General features: G+C 38.1%; 3 protein-coding genes across 3 annotated transcripts; 1 reads left to right on the top strand and 2 right to left on the bottom strand.

The window, feature by feature from the left end:
• Nucleotides 1–1,229: 1,229 nt before the first annotated feature.
• PKNH_1226100 (conserved Plasmodium protein, unknown function) lies at nucleotides 1,230–5,042 on the bottom strand (the record flags this gene model as incomplete). The annotated part of the gene is made up of 2 exons (XM_002260278.1): nucleotides 1,230–3,682; nucleotides 4,052–5,042. The coding sequence occupies 2 exons, from the start codon at nucleotides 5,040–5,042 to the stop codon at nucleotides 1,230–1,232; spliced, it is 3,444 nt and encodes a 1,147-aa protein (XP_002260314.1).
• Nucleotides 5,043–7,681: 2,639 nt separating this feature from the next.
• PKNH_1226000 (uncharacterized protein) lies at nucleotides 7,682–12,646 on the top strand (the record flags this gene model as incomplete). Its single annotated transcript, XM_002260277.1, has 2 exons — nucleotides 7,682–8,069; nucleotides 8,208–12,646. 2 exons carry the CDS (start codon nucleotides 7,682–7,684, stop codon nucleotides 12,644–12,646), a joined length of 4,827 nt encoding a protein of 1,608 aa, XP_002260313.1.
• Nucleotides 12,647–13,347: 701 nt separating this feature from the next.
• PKNH_1225900 (polyprenol reductase, putative) lies at nucleotides 13,348–15,359 on the bottom strand (the record flags this gene model as incomplete). Its single annotated transcript, XM_002260276.1, has 9 exons — nucleotides 13,348–13,381; nucleotides 13,507–13,558; nucleotides 13,674–13,717; nucleotides 13,838–13,967; nucleotides 14,074–14,113; nucleotides 14,268–14,373; nucleotides 14,539–14,671; nucleotides 14,885–14,918; nucleotides 15,051–15,359. 9 exons carry the CDS (start codon nucleotides 15,357–15,359, stop codon nucleotides 13,348–13,350), a joined length of 882 nt encoding a protein of 293 aa, XP_002260312.1.
• Between the last annotated feature and the right edge of the window lie 3,605 nt (nucleotides 15,360–18,964).

The raw sequence follows: 18,964 nt of genomic DNA, 5'->3' as shown, positions 1-18,964 counted from the left end.
ACTTCAGTGTCTACTAAAATTTATAACGTAACATGAACTGGTGAAAAACAGGGGATAAATTTCTATCGAAAAAGGTGGATACATGCATCTATCAGGGTGGAGGACAATTTGCCATATAACATAAAATAATGCCACGAAGGCAAGGCACCGCCCACGTGACACCTCAGTTCCTCGAAGGGGAAACGTGAATGTATTAATTGCAGGACACAAGAAGCCGCTATATGCCCACATTTCTCAATAAATGAATAATTTGTGCACAAGTACATATATACTTGTGTGTACATACGTAATTGCACAGTTTTCGCCAAATGGTAATTATGTTGACGGGCAGAAACACTAACAGTCGCGTAATCTCATTTTGCATGTCATGAAAAAAGGCGACAGTTGTGTTTCGGCTTCTTCTTTCTTTTTATGAATTGGGAGTGAGGGGGAGAAGAAGAAATGTAAAAATCTGTCCTTTAGTGCATTGCAAATGGGGTAATTATATATATATATATATTTTTTTTTTTTTTTTTTTTTTGCCAATTTTGCTTTACGCATGAAGCAGTATCAGTAAAATTTTTTACCATCATTTTTGACATGAATATGTGGTCATATGTAACCCCCCCAAATAAGCCAATTTATTGCGAGAGGTATGCACCTGGAAAAGGAATGATACACAGAGTCAGATGAAACCCTTCCTAGACCCAGGAACCTCTTCTAAATAAATGGAGAATCGAAAAATGTATATATGAATAAGAGACATGCATAACATCATAATTTTTTTTTTTTTTTCTTTTTTTTTTTTGGGTATCACTTAAATCAGTTAATCAGGGATAGTCATCACGAACTATGTGTTACGGCTTGATGGTTCTGCACACCAGGAAGATAACTTCTCATTCAGGACATCGTTGCAGGGGCAACTTATTATCGAGAAATGATATGTGCGTTATGCTGCTCTCTCATCCTTCATGCTTCATAATAATAAGGAGAAGTTTTTTCCTTACATGAAAAAAAAAAAATCAAATATCCACTGCCATTTTGCGCACGCTGTGATGTGTCTCGTTTTGCATTACACACTTTATTACAATGGCTACCATCTTGCAAGTCCTTTTTTTTTTTTTTTCCCCTCCGCCATTACCCCCTTTGTTAATGGTGCTGATTAAAACGACCTTAACATCGGCTGCTTATCAACACACCTTCTCTACGCTTTCCGAAACGATGGACAATGTCTTATTCCACTTTTTCCCTTAACTATGACATGTCTCTACTTTCCCTTTGCTCTTTACTTTTTTTTTCTTTGTGTCTTGTCCCCTTTCCTCCACAGTACTATCCAGATCCTTCAATCGCTTTTGCTTCATAGCTTCACTTGATCTTTTCTGATTCTTCGGTGCGCATTTTGCATCCTTTCCCCTTTCTTCAACATTGCCCTTTTTGTTCCCGAATTCGTATTCTCGTTCGCTTTTGTTTAATATCTCTAATTCTGCACCACTCTTTCGTTTCACGTGGGTGGAAGGTTGCGCGCTATTGCGTTTGACTGGTTGACAATTCATGAATGCGTCCGCCCCTGCGTTGAGATCCGCCTCCATTTCGGGTTCAATTTCAACGTCTATCTCTTCTTCCATTTCCGCCTCCATGTCCGTATCTATGTTTATGCACATTTGGGGCTCCGCCCCGCAGACCGGTCGCCCCTTGGGTACTTCTCTCCCATCGGATGCAACTTCTACGACACTGCTAGCTGCACTCTCCCTTTCGTCGCCCACATTTGGGAGGGTGGTGCCGTCCCCTATTTTGTCAATTCGGACTATCTCCATTAGATCGTCAAATGCCTCATTTTCGCTCCCCCCCTTTTGACTCCTCTGCCAACATGTGAGTGCTGACTTACCTTCGACCATACTGTTATAAACATCGACCATATCATCATCTTCATTTCCTTCATTTTGCAAGTCATATTCGTGCTCATGTATCTTCTGGCACCAATCTTTCGTGTATGGCTCCTCCGTCAATTTGTCTCTTGTTTCGGTGTATACATTCGTCTCAGTTCTGTGGCCCTTGTTGGATTTACTTTCTCTAAATGGTTTCTGTAAGCGTGAGGACTCTTCCCCTTTGCTCATCAATCCCACCTCGATACGTTCACCCTTGCCTCCATCGAGTGTGTCATTGGACAAGTCATTTATAATACTACATTCCTTACCAATGGATTTTATCTTTTTCATTTCCTTCTCCTCATAGCTACTTCCCCCCTGCTTGCGCTTAAGAGGATGTCTTTCATCTGACATCAAAGTAGCATCTATTTTATGGGCCTGTTCCTGCATATAAGTGGCGGGAAAGTCACGTCCATTTCTGATATTATGGGCATCACTATTGGTGTAGGACTCCTTACTAACACAGAAGCGCTCTGGTGTAGTGTTCGATCTGTTCAGTTTGTTCAGAAAATTTTCTCTTCTGTTTTTTTTCCTCCATCCGTTATTATTGCTACTGCTATTGTTACGAACGATGTTACGAACGATGTTACGATTGACGTTACTATTGACTCCACCCTTTTGTACCACTGAATGCATGGAGGGGAATTTGGACGAATTGAGGAACAATTCTTCTGTTCCTAGGAAGGAGGATGATTCCTCACTGTTTACACATAAAGAATGACAGTTTGAAAAGTGTGAATTATTTTCCTTTGTCGTGTTGAAGCTATTAAAATGGTTGAGTAAATAATTATCTATGATTTTCCTTTTAGCTATATTGTTAATATAGCTGTCTTCTTCGGATTCTATAGATATGGACTTCTTCAATAATTTTTTGTTTGACAGGAAATACTGAGGTGATGAATTGAAAGGAGCACCTAATCCATTTAGCATAATTTTAATTAAATTATTTGCAATAGTTTCCAGAGATTCTGTTCTTGTTTCAAAAACAGGAATCCAGATGCTTAATTGTCCTAATGTTCTACATGATGTGATGTAATTAAAAATGTCGTAATAGTATTCCCCTAGAAGAGGTTGCAGCTCTTGTAACTTCAACACACATTTGCACTTATAATCAATAAATGCCTTTTGCATGTACAACCCTTCCTTGTTCTGACTGATTAAAGAGTTAATTTCCTGGATCAATTTATTTATCTCCTGTTCCAATGTCAAACTTTTGTTCTTCAAGTTTTCATACTCACATTCTTTGAATATTACCCTGTTGATGAGGTAGTGAATATTGGTTGTCTGCATACTGTAGGCTGCTTTCATATTTTGAAGCTCTTTTTCTTTTTGGTAATTTTTTATTTTCAGGGAAGATAAGTCTTCGTTGTCAATTTCTATTGATGATGATATGTACTCGAGCAGATCCTTCTGGTTCACTGCAATGTACTTGTCTCCATAATCATGAATATTCACAGGAAAAATAATCAGGGATTTGTTGGCGTCCAATTTGATTACCTTTGCCTTTTTGGAGAATAAAATATTTTTATTAACTTCGTCACACTTTTTTACCATATCGCAAAAGTCCTTATATTCAATGACCGTTGAGTTTTCATCAATGGTGTTTTTTACCTGGGCGTTCTTATTTCCCTTCCGTTTGCTATTGTTCTGGTCACACTTTTGCGTGTTGTTAATACTTGTATTTTCATGCATTCGTTCATCTTTTATTTCGTGATTTTCTCCTTTGCCTTCGACCAACGGAGCTGTATCCTGAAGACTTTCCTTTTTTCTCTCTCCTCCTATTATTGGACGTATTCAGGGGGAATGGGGGGGTGAAAAAGATTGGCAACATTTTTTGACATAAGCAGATCAGTTGGAAGGGATTAGAAGGCTAGTCACTCGCATGGGCATAAAATGCTACGCAACTTATTGTAAAAATGGGAACAATAAAAGGCGTTGTAATGGCACATAACTGTATGTATATATACGTACGCAGACGTACACGTGGTCCAATCGAACAGCGTTATGAATGGGACGAGTGCAGATGCGCTTAAACGATGAAAGTAAAAAAGACATCACAAATAACTTGGAAAAGTTCCCCACGGGTGTGCTCATTTAAGCCCTTTTCACACCTTGCCTTTTTCGTTTTTTTTTTTTTTTTTTTTTACCTGAGAGGGAAAGGTTTTTGCTGTTGTGGAATGAATGATCTGCATCGTGCTCCTCATCCTTGTTCGGAAGGGAACCATTTGTAAAATTGGTGGCCTTCTTTTTGATTCCATAACTATCATTATTCGAGGGCATGGTGTTGGGGCTGTACCTGTAAACGATATTTTCGTCATTCTCTTCGCATGCTGTGTCGTTGAAGGGAGTGCTAAACTTATACAGCGATGCGTCACCATTCTTGTTCCAATGATCTGTATTTCCCGCCCCGTTATTGCCGCTTCCGCTACTTTTGCCTCCGGTGCTACCATTGTGGCTAGCGCCGCTCCTATCACTGACGAACTTCGTGTCCGTCAGACATTCATTGTTACAGTGGATAATTTCAATCACGTTTTTCTTGCACGCCGATATATCGCTGCTTTCGTCGTACTCACAACCCCTGTTGTCCATTTCGCTATTCAGCGTCTCGATGTAATTGCTCTGCTCATCTCTAGTCAAATCGTTATCATAGATAAATAGAGCGTTGCGTTCATCGTAGCTCTTCATGGCATTTACATCTACATCATTTTCGTAAAGCATATTTTGTTTATCGAAATATGCTACGGGGTCATTCTTTATGAATGAGTTGGATTCGTTTTTGTTTAAATTGTTCCCGTTGCACCTCATCAGACTTTCTTCTTCACTGTTTTTATTTTGCGTATTGGTATTATTTTCTATATTCGAACTATCATCACCGTTTGACGAAATGGAGTTTTTCATCCTATTATTTGTGATGCTCCCGTTAGGGTTCACCTGACCTTTCGATATATTTTTTATATAATCGTTTAAGTTGGAGTTAAGGGGGGAAAATGAATCAGTCTTTTTTCCCTTATTATTATTCGTAGAGCTTTCAAAACAATTGTTGTAATTCTCGAAATTTTCCATCAGGTTGTACTCATCAGCTTCACAGGGCAGCTGATCTATGAGGGTGGCAAACTGACGTATTTGGGACGATGCCATTATTACATATTTGCGCCACGAATGTGTGTCTCAAGGGGGGCGAATGGGTTAAGCTGGTGTGTACTAGCTTATGCTGCCATGTAGTGGCTTATGCTACAGCTTGTACCGAAGTGTACGCGCGTCCTATGTATGCATTTATCCATATGAACACCTCTCTACATGAATGCGCGTTGCATGCGCGATGCCATGAGGATTAACCCATAAATGTTTTAAAAAAAAAGTCACATATAAAAAGTTACGTGCAAAGGGTTACTCGCAAAGCGTTGCGAGAAAAGAGTTACATAAAAAAAAGTTACGTGCCACTCTGAAAAATTAAAATCGACATGGTTCATCAAGCGTTATACATCCTTATAGTTTTATATCCTTCCCATGCATTTTTTTTTTTTTTTTTCTTTTACTTCGTACTATGTTATCCAAAACACTGTCGCCCAAATTTTCCAAAAACAAAAAACATATATTACACATATGTATTTTGCATAGCATTGTTTACATTTTTCACTGAATAATATACACTATTATATATAATATGCGTTTTTGCAAAATAGTTTTTTCTTTTTTTCTTTTTTTTTTTTTTTTTCACACAACATTTGGATGCTCCGCTTTTTTCTTTATTTTACGAAAAAAAAAAAAAAAAAAAAAAAAAACAGCGAATTTCTATTTTTTTAAAAAATTGGAAAATTGGGCCAAGGCAGTTATGCGAAACATCACCTATTCGCTTAAAATGGCCACTTGCATTTTAAATAGAAACATGTGGAAATTTACAAGTGTGACAAAAAAATATTTTATATCACATTTTTATTTAAATATTTCATAATTACGGTTTTTTTTTTTTTTTTTTTTTTTTTTTTAATTATCAAAGTGGACCATGCGAAAAAAATTGGCTATATCACCGCGTACGTCATGCTACATGCGCTCAGTGGGGGGAGGGGAAAAAAATAAGTTGGCAAGGCGGATGTGTCATTTGAATAATGCCATTTTTAAAATGACATTTTATCAATATGCCATTTTCGCATCTACTCAGCACATCCAAGTGTTCACTTAGAAAATGTCCACAAACACACTCATTCCGCGGAAGCATGGCTCCTTTCAATGCGCGCAGCTATATGTGTACGCTTATTGTACGTGTACGTATTTCAAGGCAAAATTTTCTTGACCATTATTTAGGAAGCGCGACATTTTTGAGACCCCAAATGATGCAGCTTGTCAGAATGAAATGTAGAAAAAAAAAAAAAAAAAAAAAATTTTAATAACCCCTCATGGTGTCCTTTCTACATAAAATTTTTTTTTTTTTTTTTCATGGCTTGTTTAAAAATAATGCCTACTTTTTTGCACATGGGTTTTGAAGTCAGCAGTATGCAACAATTTTCTTGTCTGTACGGCGTCATACATGCAGCAAATGCGCATGTATTAACACAAAAAATACACCTGAATGGGTTGTCCCTCAGGCATTTCACATTTGCTTAGTAAAAATAAGGTATCCAAAAAAATGGATGGAAAAAGTTAAAATTTTCTTTCACTCCAAAGGAAAAGGATGATTCAAAATGCTTTCCAGTTATTATCAGGTATCTTCCTACTGCGGCCTTTTTCTTCCGCCGCCTGTCATGTATTCTATTATTTTATTTTTTTCTTTTTACCTATTCTTGCGTCCAATTTGTATTTATCTTGTCAACGTAAATTCGGTGCATCGTCTTACAATTTGGAAGTGCCTCCCCTGGTACAGACAAACCACACAGGTGCAAATTTGGATGAGGATATTTGTATCCAGGTGTATACATATGTATAATTTTTTTTTCCTTTTTTTTCTTCCCGTTACGTGTATGTTCTGAAATTCAAAAAAAAAAAAAAAAAAAAGAAAATTAGGGGTCAAGTTTAATGTGTACTTTCCTGTAGGGACATTGTGCAAACATGGAAAAAGCTCACGCCAATAAGAAAAGAAAAAAAAAAAAAAACACACACACACTTGTACACAAGTTAACAATTAACAGGGTCTTAATGAAAAAGGCTAATACACATTAAAACACACACACAGAAATGTAGCTTCCACAAATGGACCAACGAAGTGTTGTTATTTCAGCGAATACTTGCTTGTGTATATGTCTACACAGAATAACGCGTTCACACGTATGGTGTTTGTTCTTGCAGTTTCCAGAATAACTCATACTTCACTGCGCATAAATTTGTTGGTCTGTCTGTTGTCTTTGTTCCGTTTGTCTGCCATTTGTATGATTGATTTTTTTTTATCTTTTTTCTTACCTTTGCACAAGGCGCTTTTCATTTTAACGCCCCACATAACATAAGTTGTTTCACCCCCTGGACACATTCATGAACTTTCAAGTGTTTCACTTAAGATACCAAAGGTGTATCCCTTTCTATGTTTTAAGTTTTCTCATTGTTTTGTTCACATTTTTTTTTTTTATATATGAGTAAAAATATTTTACCTCTCCCATTACTAAATTGACTTGTCCAAATTCTTTGTTCGTATGTGAGGGGTGTCTATAAGTGTATATAACTTTTTTTTATTTGTGTTTCTTTTCTTTCTTGTACCGTAATTGGCGCGTGGTTCCCGCTTTATTGCCACTTCGCTCTTACTCTCTGTCCGTTTGACTCATCCCTTCGAACTTTCTTCTGACAATACAATTATGACAAAAGTGTTTTTTCCCTACGCACTGGTTCTTTCCGTGCTATTCTTCCTTTTGGTGAAGGCTGAAAATGACATAAGCAATACCTTTTTCAAGTTTGACAATTGCGAGTCCACATCAACCTTTGCGAGCATCGGAGAAAATGGGCTACCGCAGTACGGCGCAGATAACGCGCTGACGAGGGGTTCAGGTTATTGGTGCTCTGAAGGGAAACACACTGCCAGTGAGGTCATTTCTTGGACAGGGCATTTAAAAAATGTCAGATCGTTAAACGGAATCATCGTTCATTGGGCATATTCCCCTGGGGAAGTCTCTGTCTTAGCTAGCTACGATGGGAGCGAACCGTACGAAGAGGTGGTGCCCTACCAGGTGATCGAGTCCCGTGCGGGTAAGCTCTTGCAGAACATTAATGTTCGAAAGTGGCAGAAAGAATGGGGGGGAAAAATACCCCCTAAGAGTTAAAACTAATCGAACTATCAGAAGTACCTAATTTATAACATTGAACACCCCCTCCTTCTACCCGTAGGCGATGTCGTGCAGAACATCATCTTCAATCACGTGGTGGTGGCGAAGTCGATTAAGCTCAGCATGAGGCGCCCGATCCACGGATATTTCGGAATCAAGTTTGTAAACGTTCTTGGATCTAGGGATCCGACACTAAGGATACAAAGTGGAATGAGCAACGTGACGCAAGATCTGTGTCTACAAGTAGACGAGACGAACGAAGTAGTGCTGGACGGGTGCATCACGGCCATGTCTTACCTAGACGGAAGAGACCTCTGGAAATTGAACGCACAAAATCAGATATACAGCCCGGTGACTAATTTGTGCATGAGCCTGAAGGACAACATGACGGCCAATGGGGGGAGAGTAACAATGGAAGATTGCAATGCAAGTTTGGAACACAACGATGGGCGTAGTAGTTGGCAGTTACTACCAAATAATCAGGTAAAAATATTAAGAGAGGGAAATTTCTGTTTATCTCAAGATGGACCAAAATCAGGAAGCATAGATGTAGCCTTAAATAAACAAACGGATTCTACCCTATCCAGGGAAGATAAAAAGTTTTCCACAGATAAAGCTGTTGATGGGAATTTGGATACATTTTGGGTCTCACAACCATTTACCATAGACACAGCTCCAGATGCAGTTTATTTTAATATTAACCTAGGAAGTAAATACAAACTGCAAAAATGTATTATTGACTGGAAATTTCCAGCTACAAAATACTCAATTATGATAAGTATTGATGGACAGAACTTCAAAGAAGTTAGCAGCAACTTGGCAAATTTTCTGAGTAGCACAATTAATAACTTACACAGTTTTGAAGGACAATATGTAAAGTTCAAATTGATGGCTCCTAATCCTGAGTTTTCTGAAGATGAAAATTTATTTTATGGTATTAAAAAATTGTCTATATATACCAACAGAGTTAAATCAGTGGTAGAGGACTGTGATACGGTCAAAGATTCTGAAGATGCGAGGGACAAGTACTTTTTCGAATTCGTTTCCGAAGTAAACATGCAGGAAGGAAAAGAACTGAAGCGACTAGATGGAGAATTACAACTATACGCAGAGAAGATACAAAACGAAGCTTTGAAAATCCAAAAACTTAATCCTCAACTAAAAAAATGTAAAAGTGAAAAGGAAAAGCAACATAATGATATAGCCAACATAAAAAATGTGGTGCTGAAAAATATATACCATGTTATTAACGAAGCAGAGAAAATTATCAGGAGAAATTCCTTTAGCTACAATTATTCTACTTCGACGAAGGAATTGGGACAGACCCCTGAAAATGCAGCAGATGATTGTTTCCATTTGAAGAAAACGCTACCTAATTCTCCTTCAGGATTTTATTATGTTCTACCTGCCTGTTCGCAAAATGTTCTAAGAGTTTACTGTGATATGAATATTGGCGCTACTTACTACGTTCCATCGGTAGACTCAAATTTGATTAACAAAATAAAGGATGTGCAAAATGTGTGTGCGATTTATGGATTGAGTCCTATCCAACTACATCACGAAAGTCAATTGCATGCGCTCAAGAATTTGTTTCGAATTATGGATGTAAGTATAGAGAACCCTGTTCCGCTAGCTATCAGAGGAAGTGTCAAGATAGATGACAACGATCAGGACGAAAACGAGTCGCTATTCTTCTCCTTAGATTATGAAGAAAACGTCCATGCTATTGTCTCAAAATATGGAACCCCGACAGGAAACACATTTGGGTTAAGCAACGAAGGCGTAGTCTTCTTCGATTCTTCCAACTCAGAAATGTCAGCATTTGTCTGCTCAGATAATGTAAACTCCATCAATTTGCCAGAACCATTTTTGAACCTAAACTGCAAAACGAGCCTAAAGGAAAATAACCAAATTAAAAAAATGGTCGGGAATGAGTACCTAATTAAGTGTCCACATGACTGCTTAGAGAGGGAAACAGAAGAGTCCGTCATCGGGGGAGAATCCAACATATACTCGGATGAAAGTTCCATCTGCCTATCAGCAATCCACGCGGGTGTGTATGACAAGCACTACCTAATTCGTCTCAGAGTAGTAAACGCGTTAGCACAATATGAAGGCGTTTTTCAAAATGGCATCATCTCAGAAAGTTACACTAGCGAGAGCGAACAAGTTGCATTCAAGCTGTTCAATGTGCCACCAAAATGTCCGGGGAATTCTGACCTGCACTACAACTTCACCTTTCTCGAAATGGACAATATTGGAGATAACACAGAGGAAAAAGAGAACTTGTATGTGGATCCATCGACTGCAGATGCCATAAACGATTTGGTCACCATTGTGAATAAGCAAGTTGGAAGTACCGATCCGACCTTTCTAGCTTTAATAAATAAACAAGCCATTAGCATAATTTCCAATGCCAGGAGGTATCTAAAACCCACAGAAATGTTTGAAAAAAATATCGAACTTTTGTCCGACGAGACGTTAAAAGATGTACGGAGAGTATCACACACGATTAAATTGCTAATGTCCAAAGTTACATCGGAGGTCGAAAAGAGGAAGTACAAATTGGAAGCGTTAGTAGATGAAAGGCTCAGACAAAAAGAGTTCGACACATGGAAATTGAACGGTGAAATTGGAAAGGAAGATCTATACAACGTATTTGAAGTAATAAATTCTGTGCACCTTCAGAAAGGGGGGAAATGGGACATCTCCGAAAATCCACTTGAAGAAGGTATGACGGGAAACACACTCTCTCAGAATGCTCGCGTCGTTAACATGATCGGTATGAATGCCACCAGTACAGATGACATATTCTCCGGAAGTTACGCCTTCTTAAGATATAAGTCTTTCTACGATTTTGTGTTTTCCACGTATATTTACGTGAAGGGCACAGGATCGGTAGGAATTATTTTCAGAGCGCAGGACAAATATAACTACTACATGCTAGAGATGAACAACTCTCCTTCCAGTGGGTTTAAACGTTTACTAAAATTTGAAAATCAGGAACCAACAGAACTAGCCATTATTACCGATGCCGGTTTTGATGAAAATACCTGGTTTGTCGTTAGAATAGAATGCATTGGGGCTAAGATAAAAATAAGCATCATTCCAAGTGCTGGTCCTCTATATGAATTACCCACTCCTGATATGGTTGTAAATGATGACTTCAATTCAGCCGGAACAGTTGGGTTTTACACATACGGAATCGATTCTGCTGAGTTCACCAACCCGACAGTTGAATCTGTTGAGTGCTTGTCCAGAGGAAGCGTACATAAAAACATCTCCCCCTTGACTTGTAACGTATATGAAGAATATTTCCTTGGCAAATTTAACAAGTCCTACAACGTTTTCGATCCAGAGAACGCGCTAAATGGACCATCCAACTGGAGCTACGCCACAAATGTAGCAAATGAAAAACAGGTTATTTTGCAAAACTCCAATATGAAAGCAGAAGACACTCCAAATGAAATTCCTTCTATTGCTATCTTACAGAAAAAAATATGCGAATCTGGAATATTCAACTTTTCTATCTATCCCAAATGCACCAGTGGAGTAGTAGGTGCAGTCTTCAAATTTGTGGACTCTCAGAATTACACCTTGCTAGAAGTAGGACCCAATTTTACCCGTTTGAGACAAAATGTTAATGGAACATTTCATTTACTAGCCAAATCTATCATATCCGGATATAAAGAAAACGCCTGGAATCGCATCACCATATCGTTTACCTCTTCCGACATAAACGTTAATATGGGCACCGGTCTAATGACTTATCCTATTTTTAGTTTAATCGGCTTAGACTTACAAGGAGGACAACAAGTGGGGTTCACATCAAACAACTGTAATGACATTGCATTTAGTCATATTTTCATACACCCCTTTGACTTCAAGCCATACAGTCCTACTCCCTCCGTGGGGATTGAAAGTATGATGCCGCTTTTTTCGACAGTGAAAGAAAATATGTTGGAAGGACGCAAACAACTGCATAACCATGTTGACTACACAAAAGGGGAAGATACTCCTCCAGCTAGCCAAATTAATCATGCAGAAATTGAAAAGCATTCATTTGAAAATAAAGAAGATGATGTTGTAAAACGAAATATCCACTACTGCGCTACGCACAAAAATATTGTTGACCGAATGGCTTACTGTGATCAACACGGAGAGGAAGATAATTCGGATTGCACAAATAACTTTTGCAATTTCTGCTGTGAAAATATTGATTCAGTTGAGAAGGAGGATAAGCGAGCTTGCGTTGAGCTGTGCCAAAAGCTAGATGACAAAATTGTGCAGACGTCGGAAATTTTTAACTTCCTTAAAAAGTCTTGCATTGAATCTCCTAATGATGAATTGAAACAGGAATGCGAAACTGATACTAATAAAGAAGAGTGTCTTACAGACATGTGTCAAATGTGTTGCCAATCCGTCATCGTGCCAGAGAAGCTCCTTCCAAATGGCGTCGACATGGATTCCCTAATCGACCAGTGCATGTCCCTGTGCTGATGGGAATGACCCATCTTTTTAGCAACCCGTTTGGTCAAATTAGTGTCTACATGTGCATCTTAGGCATGATTACCATAGCATTTGTATATGCACCAATTTTGTTAAATAAAAATGGAGGAAAAATCCTCCGCATGTAATTCTCCATTACAAGGTTTTCCTCCCTGTGAGGAATTATCACTTTATAAAACAATTTCATGAAGAAAGGAAGATTTATGGCATCCCTAAAATGGCTTCACACACGTGAGTGCCCCTGCTAGAACATTTGCGTACAATGATGTGAGAACACTTCGTTTAAGTGTACCGCGAAAGGGTTCCCTTACCCGCTCCATTTGATGCGAACTGGTCTTACTTGATTGCATGTGTGCTTTGCAAAAGGGGGGGGCAAGGTTCAACTGGAATTTTTTTTTTTTTTTTTTCCTTCCACCCTATTTAAATATATCACGAAGCTTTTGAAAAGCAACATGGGTGCTGAAAATTATGAATAGTCGGTAAAACATAACATGTGCGAACCGATGTTACTAAGTCTCTGCACAAATTGCAATAGGAATTAAAATGGTTGTAACGGCAAGGTGTCATAGGATGGACGAAGAGGAATAAAACATTTTTATAAAAAAATGCCCTTGTTGTAATCATCTGCGCTGTGATAAAATTATGTCATTCTTGAGATGACCTTCAATTCGGCAGGTTCATCTTGGTCGTGTTCATAAGATATACGGAAAAATAGCCCTTCTTTGTCTGAAAAGAAATAATTTTTTTTTTTCAACATCGGGATAATCTTTATATATATATATATATATATATATATATATATATATATATATATATTAAAACTGATTAGGCGTTTACACATATTGTCTTACTTGGGATATGCTTCTCGAGCTGTCCTGAGGTACCACTTGTGCGTTTGCAAGCCTAGTTGTGGAAGAGAGGAAAGCAGCGTCATATAGTGACGTCCTCATGTAATGATAGGAGTTCGTACACACAGATGAATCTCCCCTTATTCGCGCAACGTCGAAATGATAGTTACCATTTTTTATTAGAACTAGGAAAACGAAGGTGAAGCTAAGCAAGCTGAAGTAAATGGAGGAGGAGGGAAAAGAAATGTGTCACGCTTGGCAATTTTATTGTGATTCCGCTCTATTGTTTTTCCAATTCACCATGCGCTCTCCCGATACGCACGCAATTTATTACCTGATAAAATTCCAGTTCAGCAGCAAAAAGGACAGGTAGATTAAAATTTCGGCAAAATAATGCGGGCAACTCACAAAGTAGAAAAGGCCCCCGTGCGGCACTTTGTAGGGGCTGTCTAACTTCCTTTCTCCTAGAAAAGGGAGAAAATCGAAATGAAATGAGATTCTCTTTCCTTTTACACCTTGTACATTCAGATATACATACTTCCAACTTTGCTCTCAGAATTGTTAACAAACCTTTGGGACGAAGCTTGGCCAAGCGGACATGGGAATCATACTGAAGTGTGGCATAGAAAAGAATATATAAGGTTTAGGCCCCTCTGTGTGGTTATCTGCAAATTTGTATGCATATGGCTCATCCCATTTAGATAAAATGGGAGAAGAGAGTAATTATGAAAATCGGGCACCTATGCATGGAGGAGCATACATACCTGAATTAATGTCCCCAACAGAAACACAACAACAGGGAGTAACCCTACCAATGTATACTCCCTTTTGTCATTATTCTGGAGGGAATAGGGCGTCACAAGGTAGAAGCTGAAAGGGGGGGGGCAAAGAGAAGGTGTTCTAATTTGTTTTTCTCACTTGGTTACGTACTTTGGGGAGAATGGGTCATCACGCTATGGAGGTGTGACGCGTAAGGTTTTCCGCGATGTTCTGCTTTTCGCTCTGATAGATTTTTTCCGCCCCAGCTTCCATTACGTTACGCCCAAAAGATACGAAAACACATGCATGACCGATTTCGGCGTCGTCCTGACGATGAACAGCTGTTCAAATAGCCTTCTGAGCAACTGAACATGAAGCAAAACGTTCGTTATGGAGATACAATGGTGGACTACAAAAAAAAAAAAAAAAAAAAAAAAAAAAAAAAGGGAAAGAAAAATATCATCCTATGTAACAATACACTCTTCGGCGATGGAATTAGAGGCGTCCTTTCCTTGGAGCAGTTCCCTCTCTGCATTTTTAGACCAACACATGTATGCACCCTCATGTCCAATTATAATGCTCTTCCTATATTGCAGAAAAGGGTTCATTGAGTGTGCATTACCGGTTTGTTCACTCACGGCATGCTGACTGAGGTCCTACGGAAATGAAGCAAAAGAGCGCGCATGTGTTGGGATGCCACGTATACATGCTCTCACGGGTGTGTGTGTTCACATGTGCGTATTTTTACGCATATGTACTTCTGCGCCCCTATAGCAAATATAGCTTACACAGATGAGCAACGCAGAATTTACAACCAGGCCGATCACATAAAAATGGGAGAAATGCTTTTTCGAAATTGTCATGTGGTTTATCTTCCCCCTCAGCTTTGAAAATGTGGAGTTCCATTTTTCCCCATCCGCATCACCCTTCTCAACTTTGATGTACAAATTCTTCCCATGTAGGGACCATTCATTTATTGATTTAAAATGAAAAGAAAGAAGGAGGACAAAACATCCAACGGTATAATAAACTTTACAGATAATTTTTAGAATCCCTTCTTCTTCCATGGCTTGTACCAATGATGAGACGCCGCACATCATTTTCTACACTCCTTCCTTCAAACTCAATTAGGACTCTTCTGGCCTCTCACTTCCCCCCTAAAATTTTGTTTTTTTTCCCTTGTTAAACTTTTAACTGTTAGTTTGTACACCCATGGCAACAGGTACACCTTTTCATTTTGGAAATGGCAACACTGAACAGTCAAAAGGGGCGACCTTTTAGCTGGGCACTAGAAGCACATAAGGAGTAAAGTACGGTTGCATTTTATTTGCTATGGTTACCTTTCGTGAAAAAAAAAAAAAAAAAAAAAAAAAAAAAAGCTTCTGCGTTCTTTTTATACTTTTTTTTGGGGGTTGATTTATTTAATCAATTAATGACTATAGTATATTTTGATATATATATATTTTTTCTCATTTTCACCTGTGATGGGTCTCAGTCATGTTCCCACCTATGCCCAAAGAATATATGTGTACACATGAAACGCCTGTGATTACATGGTTAAATATATATATTTTTTTGGCTTTCTTAAAAAAAATCAATGCGCTCTTGGCACATTCCAAACGGGAGTTGTACATCCATTTAAACATACGAAAATTAGGCGCGTTAATAATTTACACATTTTTTTTTTTTACCTAATCATTGATTTAGCAAAATTAATCTACCATTGTGCATACACTTCTACACCGCCCACGAGGGATGATGGATCGTTTTTCCGCAGAGATGCCTGCCAAATGGACGATTCATGGGAGTTCCTTATTGCCCTATGGATTCTCTTTACATAATGAAAATTTAGAATAACGACAAGAGGCACGGAAAACGGGTCGCATTATATATGCTTGTTCTCACGCGGAGAAACGCATCGTGTCTTTGTATGAACAACATATCACTTAAGCGCTTCGCATTTTAAATGGATTGCTTTTGTCAATTACTACGCCATCATCGCATTGCTAAATGCACATGCATTCATTTATTTATAAGTACATATGCGCTCATGCCAATGGGTGAGGTCCCCTCTCCCACAAAAACGGGCAAGGCACTGAGGCGAGGATGTACACATGCATAATTATCAAAGTGACAGAGTAGCACTTTTCTCTTTAATCATTCTCCCTTCTGTTTGCCCACCCTTAAAGCGAATGCATCCGTTTTAGACACAGTATGAGGGAAGGGAGCTCTTCAAATTAAGGTAATGCAGGTAGAAGGTAAATTCAGAACGCGTAGAAATAGCTAAGCGGCTTCACAAACTAGCTACGGGGAGCATAGGAATAGCTCCAAAGAGTGCCTAACTAGCTCTGTAGCACACACGAATGGCTTCGCTCCACTACGCTGTAGGCATAACGGTCCACGTATGGGAATTTTTCTCTTTTTTTTCTCCGCCCTTTCTCCAAATATAGAAGCCGATTTTCACGCTGGAAATATTTTACCTCACCACTAGCCTTATCAACATACAATAAGGATGGGTGTAAAAAAAAAAAAAAAAAAAAAAAAAGAAAAAAAAAAAATTAGCAGCCAAGGCACACATCATTATGCGTTTTCGTGTGTATACCATTTTTTTTTTTATTCCTATTTGTTCTGCCGCCCGAAATAAGTAAAAAAAAAAAAAAACAGTAAAATTAAAGCGGAAGTCGATTTTTCGAAATGGGTTTTGTGAGTAAATTGCACAGCATCACACATTCATTCGTTTTATTGTTTGATCATTTGATCGTTTGATCATTTGTTTACGAGTTTGATTGCACATTTGTTCATGCGTTTGTTTGCTCCTTTATTTGCTCAATTTTTTCCACATTTACCCATTTGGTGCGTTCGTTGATTCACCCCCTGGACCTACACTGCGGTTATTACCCCCCCTGCAAAATCGCACCGCACATTAACAACAGACTCAAAGGATAATCATTCTTTTTTTTTGTTTAAATTATTTGGCAGCATTTTCCCCTTCTTTTTTTTTTTTTTTTTTTTTTTTCCTTCTGTCACATACTACATTTTTACTGACAACTGGCACATTTGTTCTATTCAACTTTTTTGCACAGAAATTAAAAAAAAAAAAAAAAAAAAAAAAACACGCAAATGTCAAGTCCTTACAAATTAATCCTTAATCAGACAACTCAAAAGGCAGTGGCATGTAACACAAAAATTTTTAATTAAATGAGGCACATATTATTGTGTATGAAGAGGGATTCCTTCCTTCTTTTTACAAGAAACGTTTTATATGCTTACGGAGTAAATTTTTTGCAGAACTGGTTTATTTATTATATATACATTTTAATATGGTTTTGTGTTCATTTTAACAGCGGCTTGCATGCCACAAATCGTGCAACCCTAACGCTCTGCCCTCACAACTGCAACCGTTGCTGTGTATTTAGAGGGGGTGTTTAAGCATTCAATACACAAACGGATAATTTTGCAAAATGTAATTTGAAGCTCTTCTGGTGTGGGGGGGAAAATTAAAGAAAAAAAAAAAAAAAAAAATCGACATTACTAAAACGTTGCAGATGTATTTATGTTCATTTGTTTTTTTTTTTTTTTTTTTTTTGCTCCATTTGTTGTGTTTTACTTTATATTTGATTTCGTTCAATAGTATTTTATTTTCGATCTGATTATTCGCCTCGTAGCACCACCTTTACAGATACCTACAGACGTACACACACATTCACACACATCAATACACATGCGCATATGAATCAGGTTTTCTGTGCATACGTAAAAATGAGGCCATGATTTTATTTCTTTAATAATTTGCATATGTGCAACCATGTGTTAAGGTGCAATCGCGGAGTTGCAACCTGTTGATCAGTCATCTACCCAGGTACCCCCTCTGCGCGACTTTATCTGATGAACGAGGTTATGCCCCCTCTATGCATTAAAGACATTTTTTCGGTTTTAAATATTTCTTTGTACTTTACCTATTTTACATTTTGCTCTTCTCGTTTTGTGATTTTTCCTGCTCCCTTTACCTTTTGCTCTGCTCATTTTTCTTTTTAACTTCCCATTTGTGTATACAGTTTGAATTCCATCAAGTAAACGTCCTTCTCGTTTCCCTTTTAAATATTTGCGCAATGTCCTTGTTATTTAGCTTTAACTAATTCAGTCTTTTAACATTTGTTTGCTGTGTTGGCTGAACGACTACATTGGTGCGTGTCCGCGTAGGTACAGTCGCATAACTGTACGCATACGTGTCTTCATGCTTGTGCCATGATGCCGTTTTAGCATCACCAGCACAGCGTGAAGGTAAATTCGCATCACAGTATATTCGGGACCTTCCAAATTTGTAAAAAAAAAAAAAAAAAAAAGGGAACACTTCCCCCCTGTTTTCCATCTAGATCATTAAGTGCATGTAAACACACATGCACATAAACAGGGGTATATGCGTGCATATTGGCGAAGGGAGAAATTATTCTCGAAACAGGAAGTTATTATAACAATACGCCGAATGAACAATCGCAGCTAGCCAAAAAAAAAAAAAAAAAAAAAAAAAAAAAAAAAAAAAGTGGTTCAATTTAATGAAACAAAATTGATCTATTACCTCCAACCAGTTGTATAAAGGGGGAGAGTAACAAAAGACAGCACTCCAAAAAAAAAAAAAAAATAATAATAAAATAAACGGAGGGGGTAAACTGCCATAAGGGTCTATCATATATGCAACCAATTG

This window comes from Plasmodium knowlesi, assembly GCF_000006355.2.
Source record: "Plasmodium knowlesi strain H genome assembly, chromosome: 12".
Taxonomy (NCBI): Eukaryota; Apicomplexa; class Aconoidasida; order Haemosporida; family Plasmodiidae; genus Plasmodium; species Plasmodium knowlesi.
The sequence above is the reverse complement of the archived record's forward strand: the minus strand, read 5'-3'. Positions and strand labels throughout refer to the sequence as shown.